The 17,036-nt window shown below is 45.3% G+C and overlaps 1 protein-coding gene across 3 annotated transcripts in view; it reads left to right on the top strand.

The window, feature by feature from the left end:
- Positions 1-17,036, top strand: part of LOC144507810 (cAMP-dependent protein kinase catalytic subunit alpha-like) — a 175,419-nt gene that overhangs the window by 129,104 nt on the left and 29,279 nt on the right. For all 3 annotated transcript variants that reach the window (XM_078235125.1, XM_078235126.1, XM_078235127.1), the window contains exons 3-4: positions 10,807-10,935; positions 13,680-13,778. In XM_078235125.1, the coding sequence (XP_078091251.1) occupies positions 10,807-10,935; positions 13,680-13,778 (228 nt within the window). The remainder of the gene's footprint in view (positions 1-10,806; positions 10,936-13,679; positions 13,779-17,036) is intronic.

Genomic DNA, 17,036 nt, shown 5'->3' with positions numbered 1-17,036 from the left:
TGATGCTTCAACTGCCTCAAGCTTTTAGATGTATGGATATCTCTGATACAGTCTTGAACTCTAGTACATAAGAGAGTACATGGGGAGAATATGCATATTGTTACCATCTTAGAAACGTGATAGCTAGTTGTGTATATGAGCTGAAACTCAAAATGAAGAAGGTAGACCTAAAACAAGATAGAGGAGTTCTGATATGGAACAGCTACAGAAAGGGTGGGTATAGCAAATGAAGGGGTATATTAATATTTGATTTGATTTATTATTGTCACATGTATTAGGATACAGTGAAAAGTATTGTTTCTTGCACACTATTCAGGCAAGGCATACCATTCATAGAGAAGGAAAAGAGAGAGTGCAGAATGTAGTGTTACAGTCATAGCTAGGGTGCAGAGAAAGATCAACTTAATGCAAGGTAGGTCCATTCAGAAGTCTGACGGCAGCAGGGAAAAAGCTGTTCTTGAGTCGGTTGGTACGTGACCTCAGACTTTTGTATCTTTTTCCCGATGGAAGAAGGTGGAAGAGAGAATATCCGGGGTGCGTGGGGTCCTTAATTATACAGGCTGCTTTTCTGAGGCAGAAGGAAGTGTAGACAGAGTCAATGGATGGGAGGCTGGTTTGTGTGATGGACTGGGCTACGTTCACGACTCTTTGTAGTTTCTTGTGGTCTTGGACAGAGCAGGAGCCATACCAAGCTGTGATACAACTAGAAAGAATGCTTTCTGTGGTGCATCTGTAAAAGTTGGTGAGAGTTATAGTGGACATGTCAAATTTCCTTATTCTTCCGAAAAAGTAGAGGCGTCGGTGGGCTTTCTTAACTATAATGTTGGTATATGTATAGTGTTGAATATAATTGAGGTCAATCAATGATTAATTGGTAACGATTGTAGACCACAGCACAATATGATTGGGATAGGGGTCTTTGGCCAAATCATTATGCACTAAACCTTGGGATTTAAACAACCTGGATGCTGAAAGGATAAATTTGGAAAAATCGGTAGATAAGGTGACAATCGAACAGATTGCTCGAGATGATTAGACATTATTTAGTCATGCAGCATGTCAAGCAGAAGCTGCGCTGGATTTTGAGATTAGCAATCGACCAGAAGTGTTATTAATATGGAAATTTCGGCTTGGTTAGTGGTACCCTCTCACCTCCTGTGTCAGCAAGCTGTGGACCCAAACACAACTCTCGGAAATGCACACACACACACACACACACACACAGACACACGAGACTAAGACATCATTATGTTACTGAGTGAGTGTTGCACAGTCGGAAAGTGCTGCCTTTTAAATGAGACATTAAACTGAGGCCTGGAATGCATGTCCATGTGGATGTACGTGGTCCCGTGGTTTAAATTTAAAATTACCCTGGTGCCCAACCCAATGTCTCCCCCTCAAGCGACATCACAAAAGCAGATTTAAGTGAAGTAAAGTTTATTTATTAGTCACAAGTCAGGCTTACTTTAACACTGCAATGAAGTTACTGTGAAATCCTCCTAGTCGCCTGTTCGGGTACACTGAGGGAGAATTTAGCATGGCCAATCCACTTAACCTGCACATCTTTGGACACCAAACGGCAATTTAGCATGGCCAATCCACCTAGCCTGCATATCTTTCGGACTGTGGGAGGAAACTGGAGCACCCGGAGGAAACCCACGCAGCCACGGGGAGAATGTGCAGACTCCACACGGACAGTGACCCAAGCCGGGAATCGAACCCGGTTCCCTGGCGCTGTGAGGCAGCAGCGCTCACCACTGATTTAACTGACAAATTATCTAATTTGCTTTCTGTGCAACTTTGTTGTGTTTGCTTTGCTTACGGAACAGCTCAGGATGTGAAAGGCTTTATATAAATACAAAACCCTTTTATTTCTTTCTGAAGTGAAGTGTGATACACATCTGGATTGTTGTACTTTTAGACTTCCTCTGTTCTCAGGACATCAAAAGAGCAGATTTCAGCGGTATAAGGAAAATTAATTGAAAATTAAGACATAAACATTCCATTTTGTTATTTTAAGATTATTGTATGGGATAAGAATAGAAAGTATAATCAATCAGAGAGGCACAGCAGGATGTAGAGTATGCGTGAGTTAATAAGCAGGTTAGTAAAAAACCTAAAAAAGTAGGAATACTTTCAGATATAAGGAAACAGAAATTAGAGAAGATTGAATTCATAGAACCAAAAATAGGTAAAGAAGCTATTAGAAAATGTCAGCATGAATTAGACATATCACAGAGGGCAAGCAGAGGACACGCACTAAAAGAGTTTTGTAACTGCTGATAAACCCCCAAGGTGTTTCCTATAGCCAGTGACTCTGAAATTGTTGTATACAACATGGTGAGGGAGTTGGGGAGAGATTTAAGAAGTGTGTCCCATAATACCACCTAGTGGCCAGAGTTCATAACCACTTGCATAACAAATTGAATGTGAAGTGTGATCATAGCAATCTAACAATGGCAGATTGAAAGAAAGGCATGGCCAAAAATTGTGGACTGGAAGCGCACGCACTATTCAAGAGGTTTATTCACAATACAATTTCAACCTTCTGCAGCACTGCTCAGGGAACACCTGATTTTAACCTTGCTCTTGCCCGTGATCAACCCTTATACTATATATTTAAGTAGTTGCATGGTTGCTTTAAGAGCTGATCAAGTGATTTGATGGTGATGTCGTTAGGGTGTTGCACAGGCTGATGTTTAGTTTCAGTTTCTGTTCTGTGCCGGGCAGAGAACATCTCTTTCAATAAACCTGCTGCGTGTTATTTTGAATCTACACGTGCAAACCACATCTTTTTTTTTAAAAACCCACAACCCCTAACACAGTCAGGACATTACAACTTGGGTGTCTTTACTAACTGTACCACTCCTACAAGAAGCTCCTCTATTGGTCTCAGTAGAGCTGGTGGAAGACTTTTATTTCTTGTGTGTAGGGTGATCATGTCTGCTGACGCCTGGATGCTCAAGACTGAGAAGATGTAGCCACGTGGCTGCTGCCAGGCCAGACTGGACCAGCATCAACAGAATCATGGCGGCTGTTGATCGCGAGAGTGGTGAAGGAACAGGCATTCTGGCATTCTAATAGAAGGCAACACTTTGCCACTTTCTTGGGACTGCTGGGATCGCTTAGCAGAAGGCCATATTACTTTTTTCCAGCTCTTTCAAAGAGCTTAATTGGGCAGCACAGTGGCACAGTGGTTAGCACTGCTGCTTCACAGTGCCAGGGACCCGGGTTCGATCCCCGGCTCGGGTCACGTTCTGTGCGGAGTCTGCACGTTCTCTGCGTGGGTTTCCTCCAGGTGCTCCGGTTTCCTCCCACAGTCGGAAAGACGTGCTGGTTAGATGCATTGGCCATGCTAAATTCGTCCTCAGTGTACACGAACAGACGCTGGAGTGTGGCGACTAGGGGATTTTCACAGTAACTTCATTGCGGTGTTAATGTAACCCTACTTGTGACTAATAAATAAACTTTAATTAACCAGACTTCCTTCCCCTTTCTTTGTAAGCCTGTAGATTTCCCGATTTCAGAGCATTTAGAAGTCATAGAGTCATAGAGGTTTACTGCATGGAAACAGGCCCTTTGGCCCAACTTGTCCATGCCGCCCTTTTTTTAAAAACCCTTAAGCTAGTCCCAATTGCCTGCATTTGGCCCATATCTCTCTATACCCATCTTACCCATGTAACTATCTAAACGCTTTTTAAAAGACAAAATTGTACCCACTTCTACATTTACCTCTGGCAGCTTGTTCCAGACACTCACCACACTCTGTATGAAAAAATTGCCCCTCTGGACCCTTTTGTATCTCTCCCCTCTCACCTTAAACCTGTGCCCTCTCGTTTTAGACTCCCCTACCTTTGGGAAAAGATATTGACTACCTAGCTGATCTCTGCCCCTCATTATTTTATAGACCTCTATAAGGTCACCCCTCAGCTTTCTACGGTCCAGAGAAAAAAGTCCCAGTCTATCCAGCCTCTCCTTATAACTCAAACCATCAACTCCCGGTAGCATCCTAGTAAATCTCTTCTGCACTCTTTCTAGTTTAATAATATCCTTTCTATAATGGGGTGACCAGAACTGTACACAGTATTCCAAGTGCGGCCTTACCAATGTCTTGTACAACTTCAACAAGACGTCCCAACTCCTGTATTCAATGTTCTGACCAATGAAACCAAGCATGCCGAATGCCTTCTTCACCACTCTGTCCACCTGTGTCTCCACTTTCAAGGAGCTATGAACCTGTAACCCTGGATATTTTTGTTCTGTAACTCTCCCCAATGCCCTACCATTAACTGAGTAAATCCTGCCCTGGTTCAATCTACCAAATGTATCACCTCACATTTACCTAAATTAAACTCCATCTGCCATTCGTCAGCCCACTGGCCCAATTGATCAAGATCCCGTTGCAATCCGAGATAACCTTCTTCATTGTCCACTATGCCACCAATCTTGGTGTCATCGGCAAACTTACTAACCATGCCTCCTATATTCTCATCCAAATCATTAATATAAATGACAAATAACAGTGGATCCAGCACCGATCCCTAAGGCACAGGTCACAGGTCTCCAGTTTGAAAAACAACCCTCTACAACCACCCTCTGGCTTCTGTCATCAAGCCAATTTTGTATCCATTTAGCTACCTCACCCTGGATTCCATGAGATTTAACCTTATGCAACAACCTACCATGCGGTACCTTGTCAAAGGCCTTGCTAAAGTCCATGTGGACAATATCAACTGCACTGCCCTCATCTACCTTCTTGGTTACCCGTTCAAAAAGCTCAAACAAATTTGTGAGACATGATTTTCCACTCACAAAGCCATGCTGACTGTCCCTAATCAGTCCTTGCGTCTCTAAATGCCTGTAGATCCTGTCTCTCAAAATACCTTCTAACAACTTATCCACCACAGATGTGAGGTTCTCCGGCCTGTAGTTCCCAGGCTTTTCCCTGTGATATGCGGGTTAGGTTGATTGGCCATGCTAAATTGTCCCCAATGTCGGGGGATTAGCCGGGTAAATGTGTGGGGTTACGGGAATAGGGCCTGGGTGGGATTGTGGACAGTACAGACTTGATGGACCGAATGGCCTCGTTCAGCATTGTAGGGATTCTATGATTCTATGATTTTTTGTGGGGAAAGAACCGGTTCATAAGGTCAGAAAGGCTGAGCATAAGAGGGGTGACAACAGTTTAGTGGGGGATTGCAGAGGGGTGGGCGGAGGGGGGGGCAGGGGGCGGTTAGTACTTGATGTAATGAACCATTTCTAGTATCCGTTAGCACGGGGACCACCAGAAAAGGAAGTTGGGCGGTCACCTGTTTGAGGAGAAGCCTGTTTTTCTCTAGAGGAGGATTGCAGAGTAGTGTGTGGATAGTTTGGTGAGGACAGTGAGGCCTGACAACATTTGGATGTGGTCCAAAGCTGGGTATGGACGGCTCAACATAATTAAGCATAATTAAGGACCCCACGCAACCCGGACATTCTCTCTTCCACTTTCTTCCGTCGGGAAAAAGATACAAAAGTCTGAGGTCACGTACCAACCGACTCAAGAACAGCTTCTTCCCTGCTGCTGTCAGACTTTTGAATGGACCTACCTTGCATTAAGTTGATCTTTCTCTACACCCTAGCTATGACTGTAAAACCTCATTCTGCACTCTCTCCTTTCCTTCTCTATGAATGGTATGCTTTGTATAGCGCGCAAGGAACAATACTTTTCAGTGTGTCACAATAAATGCGACAATAAATCAAATCAAATCAAAAATCTACACGGCATGCCAGATATACTCTAATCTGTGCCCTGTAGATTTGTTGGAATAAAGATTGGGTACATACATATGGAACTGACTTGGATGGGACAGGAGTTTTTTTTTAAAGATGTAACCGAGTTGTTGAACAAATTAATCTCTGCAGAAATATCATTGTGAATGGAGTGCCAGTGACTAGGTGGTTGGGAGTTTGAAAATGCAATTGTAATTGATTTGGGGTGAAGTATCTGTCCTTGGAAAGAATAGTAGGTGGGCTTGGAAAGAGTTAGGAGATGAGGGGTACAAGGAAGTGGACCTTGCAAGTGATTGAGATCATGGGAGTAAAGGGGCTATAAGACATAACAAGTTAAATTCTTAGCTATGAGTAAAGGCGAGAGTTTAAGTGAAGGGCAGTGAACTCAGGTGAGAGTAGGCAAAGGGAGTAGGCGAAGGGAGCTGAGATGGACTGAAGCCAAGGAGTTGGTGCAGAGGAGGGAGGACAGATTTTTGTGAAGGAATTAGGGGTTGGGCATGTTAAAGGAGAGGTGATTGGGTCGGCCATGTGGTGGTGGGATGTATAACAGCTAAATTTTGGTCATGAACCACATTTCACTCAAAGCCACAATGTCAGTGCGGTCATTAGGTCCTGGATGGCGAGGACCATGTTCACAAGTGAACGGGCATTCTGGAGGAAAATGTGGGTTTAGGAGGTGACTGATGCATTCGCAGAGGGATAGTGGCGAGTGAGGTATAGGAGATGGGAAGGAAGTTGCCGTGGTTAGAGTCCAGCGGGCATGTTGATCAGACACTTTGGCGGAGAGTGGTGATTGGGACATTTGGCGTTGCTGTCCATAAGGCAGCAGTAACAAGTGATGGGGCCTTTGGAGGATGTTGAAAGGAGGCTAACTGGGCTCATTCAAGGGGTCATTAAAGGAGACAGCGACAGGATAATAGGAAGCAAAGAGTATTGAACTGTTGTGGTCTGGATTGCTGGAAAGAGGCAAAGTGTCTAGAAATCATAGAAACCCTACAGTACAGAAAGAGGCTATTCGGCCCATCGAGTCTGCACCGACCACAATCCCACCCAGGCCCTACCCCCACATCCCTACATATTTACCCACTAATCCCTCTAACCTACGCATCTCAGGACACTAAGGGCAATTTTTTAGCATGGCCAATCAACCTAACCCGCACATCTTTCGATTGTGGGAGGAAACCCACGCAGACATGAGGAGAATGTGCAAACTCCACACAGACAGTGACCCAAGCCGGGAATCAAACCCGGGTCCCTGGAGCTGTGAAGCAGCAGTGCTAACCACTGTGCTACCGTGCCGTCTAACAGGGGAACACTGAAAAGCGGAATAGCTTTCATATCTCTCCCCTCTTAGGGTCTTTTGAGCAGAGGAAATAAGAAAGAGGTTTCAAAGGAGAGTGAAAAATGCAAAGGCAGAAAAAGAAAATAAAAAGTAATGGGTTTCGGATGGCAGCCAAAGGCCGTGACATAGGAATTAGGAGCAGGAGTGGGCAATTCAGGCCTGGAGCCCACTCCGCCATTTAACATGATCCTGGCTGATCTTATCCTGATCTAAGCTCCACTTTCCTGCCTGCTCCCCATCTTATCCGTCTTTCCATCAGAAATATATCTATCTCTTTCTTGAATCTGTTGAGTGATTCTGCCTCCGCTGCACTCTGGGGCAGTGAGTTCCACAGATTCACAAACCCTCCGAGAGAAGGAGTCTCTCCTCATCTCAATGTTGGACCTCCCTCCTCTTACTCTATATCGATGACCTCTTGTTCTAGACTGTCCCACAAGGGGGAACCCCCCCCCTCACCCCGTTATTCTTCTGAACTCCAGCAAGGACAAGCCCAAGCTATCCAACCGCTCCTCGTACAATAGCCCTTTCATCCCCGGAATTAATCTGGCGAACCTTCTTTGAGCTGCCTCCACTGCCATCACATCCTCCCTCAAGTAAGGAGATCAAAACGGAGCACAATACTCCAGGTGTGGCCTCACCAGCGCCTTATACAATTTTAACAATACTTCTTTATTTTTAAATTCTTGTCCTTTTGCAATAAGTGACAAGATTTTCCTCGTGTCTGCGTGGGTTTCCTCCGGGTGCTCCGGTTTCCTCCCACAGTCCAAAGATGTGCGGGTTAGGTTGATTGGCCATGCTAAAAATTGACCTTAGTGTCCTGAGAGGCGTAGATTAGAGGGATTAGTGGGGAAATATGTAGGGATATGGGAGTAGGGCCTGGGTGGGATTGTGGTCGGTGCAGACTCGATGGGCCGAATGGCCTCTTTCTGTACTGTAGGGATTCTATCATTCTATGATTCCATGTGCCTTTCTTATTATATGCTGCACCTGCACGTCGGTTTTCTGTGATTCATGCACAAGGACACCCAGATCCCTCTGCACTGACGCACTTTGCATCTGCTCCCCATTTAAACAATAATTTGCCCTTTTGTTTTTACCAGCCAAAAAGGATAACCTCACACTTGTCCACACTAAACTCCATCTGCCAGATTCTGGCCTAGCCTATCAATCTCCATCTGCAAACTCTTTATCCCCTCGTCACAGCTTGCTTTCCCACCTATTTTAGTGCCACCTTAGTTCTGTGGTAAGAACATAAGAACATACGAAATAGGAGCAGGAGTAGGCCATCTAGCCCCTCGAGCCTGCCCTGCCATTCTGAAGTGGATCAGTTCCACTTACCCGCCTGATCCCTATAACCCCTAATTCCCTTACCGATCAGGAATCCATCTATCCGTGATTTAAACATATTCAACGAGGTAGCCTCCACCACTTCAGTGGGCAGAGAATTCCAGAGATTCACCACCCTCTGAGAGAAGAAGTACCTCCTCAACTCTGTCCTGAACTGACCCCCCTTTATTTTGAGGCCGTGCCCTCTAGTTCTAGTTTCCTTTCTAAGTGGAAAGAATCTCTCCATCTCTACCCTATCCAGCCCCTTCATTATCTTATAGGTCTCTATAAGATTCCCCCCTCAGCCTTCTAAATTCCAACGAATACAGACCCAATCTGCTCAGTCTCTCCTCATAATCAACACCCCTCATCTCTGGTATCAACCTGGTGAACCTTCTCTGCACTCCCTCCAAGGCCAATATATCCTTCCGCAAATAAGGGGACCAATACTGCACACAGTATTCCAGCTGCGGCCTTACCAATGCCCTGTACAGATGCAGCAAGACATCTCTGCTTTTATATTCTATCCCCCTTGCGATATAGGCCAACAAAAATTGGTATGCTCCTACTGTTAGGCGTAGGCCTCCCAGGACAATTTGGGACCAGGTGCACCTCCTGGAAACTAAGTGTTACCTCAGACGCATGAGAAAGGAATCGTTTCCTGGGCATTTTTTTAATTTGGTACAGCACCACGGGACTGTTTAACCCTACTTTTCCCCGATGTTGTTAAAAGTGAAGCACAATTTTGTGCAGATGAGAAATCAGTCAGCTGAAAATAACGAGCGAATGGATTGGTGTGCAGCAACACCGGATGGTACAGCAAGAGGAGGACACCGTTCAGTTAACATGAGGAAAGGGAATCGATTGGAGACGTTACCTAAGACCGGAATCAAAAATAAAAATGGGACAAAGGAACTTAAAAGATAAAGCAAGTCGAAGGCAGGAGACAAATTTTGTTCTTGCAGCATATCATTGAACCCTTTCACTGCTACTGCCTGAACTGATTAGCAACCGCGAAACCATCAGCACGCTTACATTCACAAGTCTTCCAAAGTGCGAGATGATAAAAGACCAACCTTAAACGAAAGAGCCAAACTAAACCTTGCATCATTCACATAGAATTAGCTTGAGGCGCGAATATTTAACTTTTAAAAAGCTCAAACTAGAATAACTTTGAACCCACCTTTGTGTTGTGACTGGACTTTTACCAGACTAACATGAGACCAAAATGTTTTATTGATGTGGTTGTGCACAGCAGAAAGCACACCCCGGGGAGCAATGTGATAGCTTTAAGTAGATAGCACTGTGATCTGAGTCAAGGGTGGTGGGCTCCAAGGTGCCACCTTTCAAGTGAGCCAAAGCCTGATCCAACTGTTCAATTGAACATTTTTAAAAAAGTGCCATGACAGTACTCAAAGCAAAGTAGGGACTTCCCCCAGTATCCTGGCCAACATCCATCCGTAAGAAGTTTAACAACACCAGGTTAAAGTCCAACAGGTTTATTTGGTAGCAAAAGCCACACGTTTTGCTACCAAATAAACCTGTTGGACTTTAACCTGGTGTTGTTAAACTTCTTACTGTGTTTACCCCAGTCCAACGCCGGCATCTCCACATCATAACATCCATCAGCCATCATCACCAAGAACTGATCAAAAGGTCATTCACCATTTAAGGTTTTTTTAAAAGTTTATTTATTAGTCACAAGTAGGCTTACATTAACACTGCAATGAATTTACTGTGAAAATCCCCTAGTCGCCACACTCCGGCGCCTGTTTGGGTACACCGAGGGAGAATTTAGCACGGCCAATGCACCCTAACCAGCACATCTTTCGGACTGTGGGAGGAAACCCGAGCACCCGGAGGAAACCCACGCAGACACGGGGAGAATGTGCAGACTCCGCACAGACGGTGACCCAAGCCGGGAATCGAACCCCGGTCCCTGGTGCTGTGAGGCAGCGGTGCTAACCCACTGTGCCGCCGTGCCGCCCCATTTATTGACCGTTTGTGAAATGTGAAGACTGTCTCCCTCCATAACACCCGTAACTGAACTTCAATTCAGTTTATTGGCCACGGAACATTTTAGAACAGCGTTCAGCACTTAATAAATGGAAGTTCTTTCATTGACAAACCTAAAAACAGTTTGTATTTCACAGATTCGCAGTTCGAGTCTTTTATGGTTTCTAGCTTTTTTATAAGTTTGTTTCAAGTCCAAGACATTGTCAGCATTGGTTCTGAATAACAAACTCCCCAAACAGGTCCCATTGTGCAAGAGGCATGTGGGACAGAAGGGGAATGCTGAAATGTGACATGCCTGGTTGGCCATTGGATTTCTGAACTTTGGCTGACTGACTCTCCTTCTCTTGCAGAACACAGCATGCCTGGATGACTTTGAGCGAACAAAAACACTGGGTACAGGGTCCTTTGGTAGAGTGGTGTTGGTGAAGCACAAAGTTACAAAGGAACATTATGCGATGAAGATATTGGATAAACACAAGGTGAACGGACTTACTTTACTCTGTTTTACGCACTTCTAAGAAAACTCAAGGACCACGGTGAGATCAGGGTAGCCCAATGAAAGGAGGAGGCTTGGGCAGTTTAAAATTGGGTGGACACTGTTTTTATCTTGTCCATGCTAATAATAGAAACCTAAGTATTCCTGTTAAGATGTGATTTGATTTTGATTTATTATTGTCACATGTATTAGTATACAGTGAAAAGTATTGTTTCTTGCGCGCTATACAGACAAAACATACCATTCATAGAGAAGGAAAGGAGAGAGTGCAGAATGTAGTGTTACAGTCATAGCTAGGGTGTAGAGAAAGATCAACTCAATGTGAGGTAGGTCCATTCAAAAGTCTGATGGAAGCAGCAGGGAAAAAGCTGTTCTTGAGTCGGTTGGTACAGGTCCTCAGACTTTTATATCTTTTTCCCGACGGAAGAAGGTCGATGAGAGAATGTCCGGGGTGCGTGGGGGTCCTTGATTATGCCGGCTGCTTTTCCGAGGCAGCGGGAAGTGTAGACAGAGTCAATGAATGGGAGGCTGGTTTGCGTGATGGACTGGGCTACATTCACAACCTTTTGTAGTTTCTTGCGGTCCTGGGCAGAGCAGTACTCACTACGTAGGCGCAGTTCATATCCAGGATAATACGCTGTGGCGTCTACATTGAATCAGTAAATGTCAGGCGGGGGGCCTGGTAGAAAAGGTCGAATGCAGCGACACCAATGGCTCTCACAGGCAGGCTGCTAATCCATATTCTCTTCTTGTGCACTACGATCAGTCCCGATGTCCCTTGCCCACTGCACCAAGTTGCATCATGCTTTCCATAGGGTTCACTCTCATACCATCAGTCATTCATTCATTATTATCATGGCTGATAGTCAAACTCAGTAGCCTGGACCTACCTCCGCGCCCATATCCTTTTATCCCCTTAGCCCTGAGATGATCAAAGGATATGAGGAGGTTGGGGGGTGGGGGCAGGGTCAGGCTACTGAATTAGATGATCAGCCATGATCAAAATGAATGGTGGAGCAGGGGTGAAGGGCTGAATGGCCTACTCCTGCTCTTATTTGTCAGAACTGCAAACACACGATCGTCTCAGGTGCTTAAAGATCAGGTGATTTCCCCTCTCATGCTGCTCAGAATCATGACTCTTGATCGTCCTCCTGTTATCGTACCCCTGAAAGTCCCCTTGTTCCAAAGTTACTGCGTTACTGACCAACTTGGTACAATTGTAGAGAACATGGTAGCTTCTCATCCCATTGCATTCCTTGTCGCTGCAAAATGAAATCCCCACTATGAATGCAGTTCTAGAGAGACCAGCAAAGACAGAAACAACTAGCCAGGGGTTAGAGCAAGAAGGACAACAGTAGAGTACTCTTCCTGTGTAGACCATTGGTATTGTTGGGATTGTAGTCTTTCTACTGAGGCCCCTGGTCTGATTGAGTATAGCCGGACAGTTTGTTAGATTGCCCCATTCCATACTGTATGTTTGTATACCCTGTAATAAAGCAAAAACTGATAACCTGAATATTATTATTATTGCCATTATATCCTAAGATCCAAACCAGTAACACATCGTATGCACACTCATTCCATATGTGTACTCAGAAGCACTGCATGTATATGTAAGTGGAAACATGTGCACACGAACACACGCGTGCACAGACACACACAGAGGCACACACACACACACACACAGGCACACGCACACAGATACCACACACATATACACACACACACACAGGCACACGCATACACACACACACAGGCACACACACACACACACACACACAGGCACACACACACACAGAGGCACAACACACACAGGCACACAGAGGCACAACACACACAGGCACACGCACACAGACACCACACATACCACACACATATACACATACACACACACACAGGCACACACACACACACACACACAGGCACACACACACACACACAGGCACACACACACACAGAGGCACAACACACACAGGCACACAGGCACACACACACACAGAGGCACAACACACACAGGCACACACACACACAGAGGCACAACACACACAGGCACACGCACACAGACACCACACATACCACACACATATACACATACACACACACACAGGCACACACACACACAGGCACATGCACACAGACACCACACATACCACACACATATATACACACACACACAAATACACACACACAGCCAGCTTGGGTCATCCAGACTCTATTGGCTCTATTCTCTCTCCCCAGATGCTGTCAGACCTGCTGAGATTTCCCAGCATTTTCTGTTTTTGTTTCACATTCCAGCATCCGCAGTATTTTGCTTTTATATTGTTGAGCAGACGAGGAAGTTGCTTCAAGAATGGAAAACCCTCTGTGAGAAACAAAGTCCTTTATCAGATAACAGCATGTTAGGAGCTGTGTATTTGGAATACGTGAATTCAGCAATGTTTGACGTGGCAGGTGTTCAGTATATAATAGAATCAGAATAAATTAAGCTCGCAATTGAGTTGACCTGCCAAACACGCGAGCCTTGTAGCAACAAATATGAGGCTTTGAGCCATTCCTAAGTTCCCCCCTTCCCCCAATCATGGTTGGCCATTGACTGATGGCGAACGAAGTGTTCCAAGTTGATGGGAGGAACATGTTTTCTTTCATGAACACTATCCGTCAGTCGAGATGTGATAAGAATGATTGTGGTTTTAGCTGATACAGTGCTTGCCTTCCTTTCCTGCCCAGGTGGTAAAGCTGAAACAGATCGAGCACACACTCAATGAAAAGAAGATCCTTCAGGCTGTCCGGTTCCCTTTTCTGGTGCGGCTAGTATTCTCGTTCAAGGTGAGTGTTCACTGCTGAGGGTGAATCTGCCTCGCCTCCCTCGTGCTGACTTTGGTCGGGAAGTTTGAAAGTACGTGCAGGGGAGGGAGGAATAACTTCCTCAGGCAAACAGAACTGAAGATTGCCTGTTTCTCTCTGTAATCCTTGTACGTCTTTCAAGATGACCCTGTTTAGTATCTGCGGCGTTTGCTAGGGTTCCGGTGGCTATGGCCAATCTGTGCCCCGACTGTTCTACTGCACATATTTGATTTGACTTGAATTGAATTGAATTATTATTGCCACGTGTATTGGTATAAAGTGAAAACTATTGTTTCTTGAGCGCTGTACAGACAAAATATACCGTTCATAGAGAAGGAAAGGAGAGAGTGCAGAATGTCGTGTTACAGTCATAGCTAGGGTGCAGAGAAAGATCAACTTAATATAAGGTAGGTCCATTCAGAAGTCTGATGGCAGCAGGGAAGAAGCTGTTCTTGAGTTGGTTGGTTCGTGATCTCAGACTTTTGTATCCCTACGAAAGAAGGTGGAAGAGAGTAAAGTCATGTGTGTGTGTCGGTGCCTATGTGTGTGTGTGTGTGTCTCTGTGTGTGTATGTTTGTGTGTGTGCATGTGTGTTTGCGTGTGTGTTTGTGTGTGTGTTTGTGAGTGTGTATGTCTGTCTGTGTGTGTGTGTTTGTGTGTGTGTATGTGTGTTTACGTGCGCACCCATTTCCATTTACATATACATGCAATGCATCTGAGTACACGTATGGAATTAATGTGCATACGATGTGTTGCCGGTTTGAGTCTCGGGATATAATGTCTGGGGTGTGTGGGATCCATGATTATGCCGGCTGCTTTTCCGCGGGAAGTGTAGACAGAGTCAATGGATGGGAGGCTGGTTTGCGTGATGGATTGGGCTACGTTCACGGCCTTTTATAGTTTCTTGCAATCTTGGTCAGAGCAGGAGTATTTCCTCGCCTTGCCTTTTCGCCTTGCCTTTTCTCGCTGCCTCCGACGTGCGCTTGCTTTCGGAGGAGGTCACACTGTTTTTTATTTGGTTGTGCCAGATGCAGCAATCATGATCTCCCAGGACTCGAAGCAGATATCAAAACTCCAAAGTGAAGCCTTCAGAGAGTGTTCTTGTTGCGCTTCCTTTGACCGGCAAGAGATTGTCTCTAGACCCAAGGTCTCCATAGAAGGTTCACTTTGGTAACCGAGTGTCAGGATTCTGGCTGTATAACCGGCCCAACTCAGTTGGTTTGAATGCCTGGTATGCCAGCTGGGGAGAGCACCGTACTGCCGGACATTTTGTCCTGCCATTAGAAGTTTCGAAAGGCTGCTTACGCGAAAGTGGTTGAGCTTCTTAGGCTGAGACTGATGTACAGTTCAACTCCCACATGTGTCGAGCAGAGTGGGTAGCAATATTGTTCTATAGATTATCAGTTTGGTAAGCAGACTTACTCCTCTTCATTCTCAGACTGATGTTCAAAGTCTGCCAAAAGCTACACTCGCTGGTGCTATGAGGCAGCATTGCTAACCACTGTGCCACCATGCTGTTCCTTTTGACTCTATACGAGTTCTGCTGGGTCGCTATTGAAGGGTCGCTTTATTTTTAATTTTCCTCTTGCAGGTTATCTGTTCAGTAGAATTGTTCTCTCGGGTTGGTTTGAAAGTTGCACTTGACAGAAAGATCTTGGCTTGGCAGACCCATGGAAGAGGCCTCCAGAAACCAGTAAAATGAGGTGCGCAACTCACACTAACGTGTTTGCCAAGACCACAGGAAGCTCCTTCCCCATGATGGAACATGACAAACACTTGGGAAGACAATACGGATTCATCAAACCCTATGTCACCACAGCAGGATGTGTGCCAGATCTTTTAAAGGGCTATCCAATTAGCCTCATTTCCCAGATATCCCTTTCCCCAGACCCTTGCAATTTAATCCGTTGAGTGTTTCTGGCACTTCATTTCACCATCCTTTCAGATATAGGGCTAAGGTTAGGAGTGTGGGGAACTACATGAAGAAATTTCTCTTCAGTTTCTCCTCACGTCCTTTCAGCAATTATTTTAACTTTATGACCTCTGGCTTCTGACCCAGTTGCCAGAAGAAATATATTCTCCCTACTCAGTCAAAAACTCTCGTAATTTTATGGATCATCCATTAATTATCTCTACTCGAAGGAGAACAAACCCAGCTCCTCCGGTCCATACTCAGAAGTGAACGCCTTCATCCCTGGTATCATCTTTCTGGTTGTATCACAGCTTGGTGTGGCTCCTGCTCTGCCCAAGACCGCAAGAAACTACAAAAGGCCATGAGAGTAGCCCAATCCATCATGCAAACCAGCCTCCCATCCATTGACTCTGTCTACACTTCCCGCTGCCTCAGAAAAGCAGCCAGCATAATCAAGGACCCCCACGCACCCCGGACATGCTCTCTTCCACCTGCACGGAACACAGTGGTTAGCACTGCTGCCTCACAGCGCCAGGGACCTGGGTTCGATTCCCAGCATGGGTCACTGTCTGTGTGGAGTTTGCACATCCTCCCCGTGTCTGTGTGGGTCTCCTCTCGGTGCTCTGGTTTCCTCCCACAGTCCAAAAGATGTGCTGGTTAGGCTCATAGGCCATGTAAATTGTCTCTTAGTGTCAGGGGTACTGGCTGGGGTTACGGGAATAGGGCCTGGGTGGGATTGTGGCCAGTGCAGACTCGATGGGCTGAATGAATTCCTTCTGCACTGTAGGACTCTATGATTCCATGATTCTTCCATCAGGAAAAAGATACAAAAGTCTGAGGTCACGTACCAACTGACTGAAGAACAGCTTCTTCCCTGCTGCTGCCAGACCTTTGAATGGACCTACCTTGCATTAAGTTGATCTTTCTCTACACCCTAGCTATGACTGTAACACTACATTCTGCACTCTCTCGTTTCCTTCTCTATGAACGGTATGCTTTGTCTGTATAGCACGCAAGAAACAATACTTTTCACCATATGCTAATACATGTGACAATAATAAATCAAATCAAAATCTTGGCTACGTAAACTGTTTCCAGTATTTCAGGTTCTTTGAAGACACGATCACATTCATCAAGATGTTACATCAGCAATGGGCAACCTAGGACAGTGAGTGGGCCGCAAGATTGAAATGGGGCTTGTTCACTAACCCAGACCCCATGAATAAGATTCAATACATTTAATACACGTGGAATATTTCATAACAAATTATAGAAAATGCTTCATCATTCATATATTAATAGAACTATCATCAGCTTCACATGGTAAA

The sequence above is a fragment of the Mustelus asterias genome, chromosome 19, assembly GCF_964213995.1.
Source record: "Mustelus asterias chromosome 19, sMusAst1.hap1.1, whole genome shotgun sequence".
Taxonomy (NCBI): domain Eukaryota; kingdom Metazoa; phylum Chordata; class Chondrichthyes; order Carcharhiniformes; family Triakidae; genus Mustelus; species Mustelus asterias.
The sequence above is the reverse complement of the archived record's forward strand: the minus strand, read 5'-3'. Positions and strand labels throughout refer to the sequence as shown.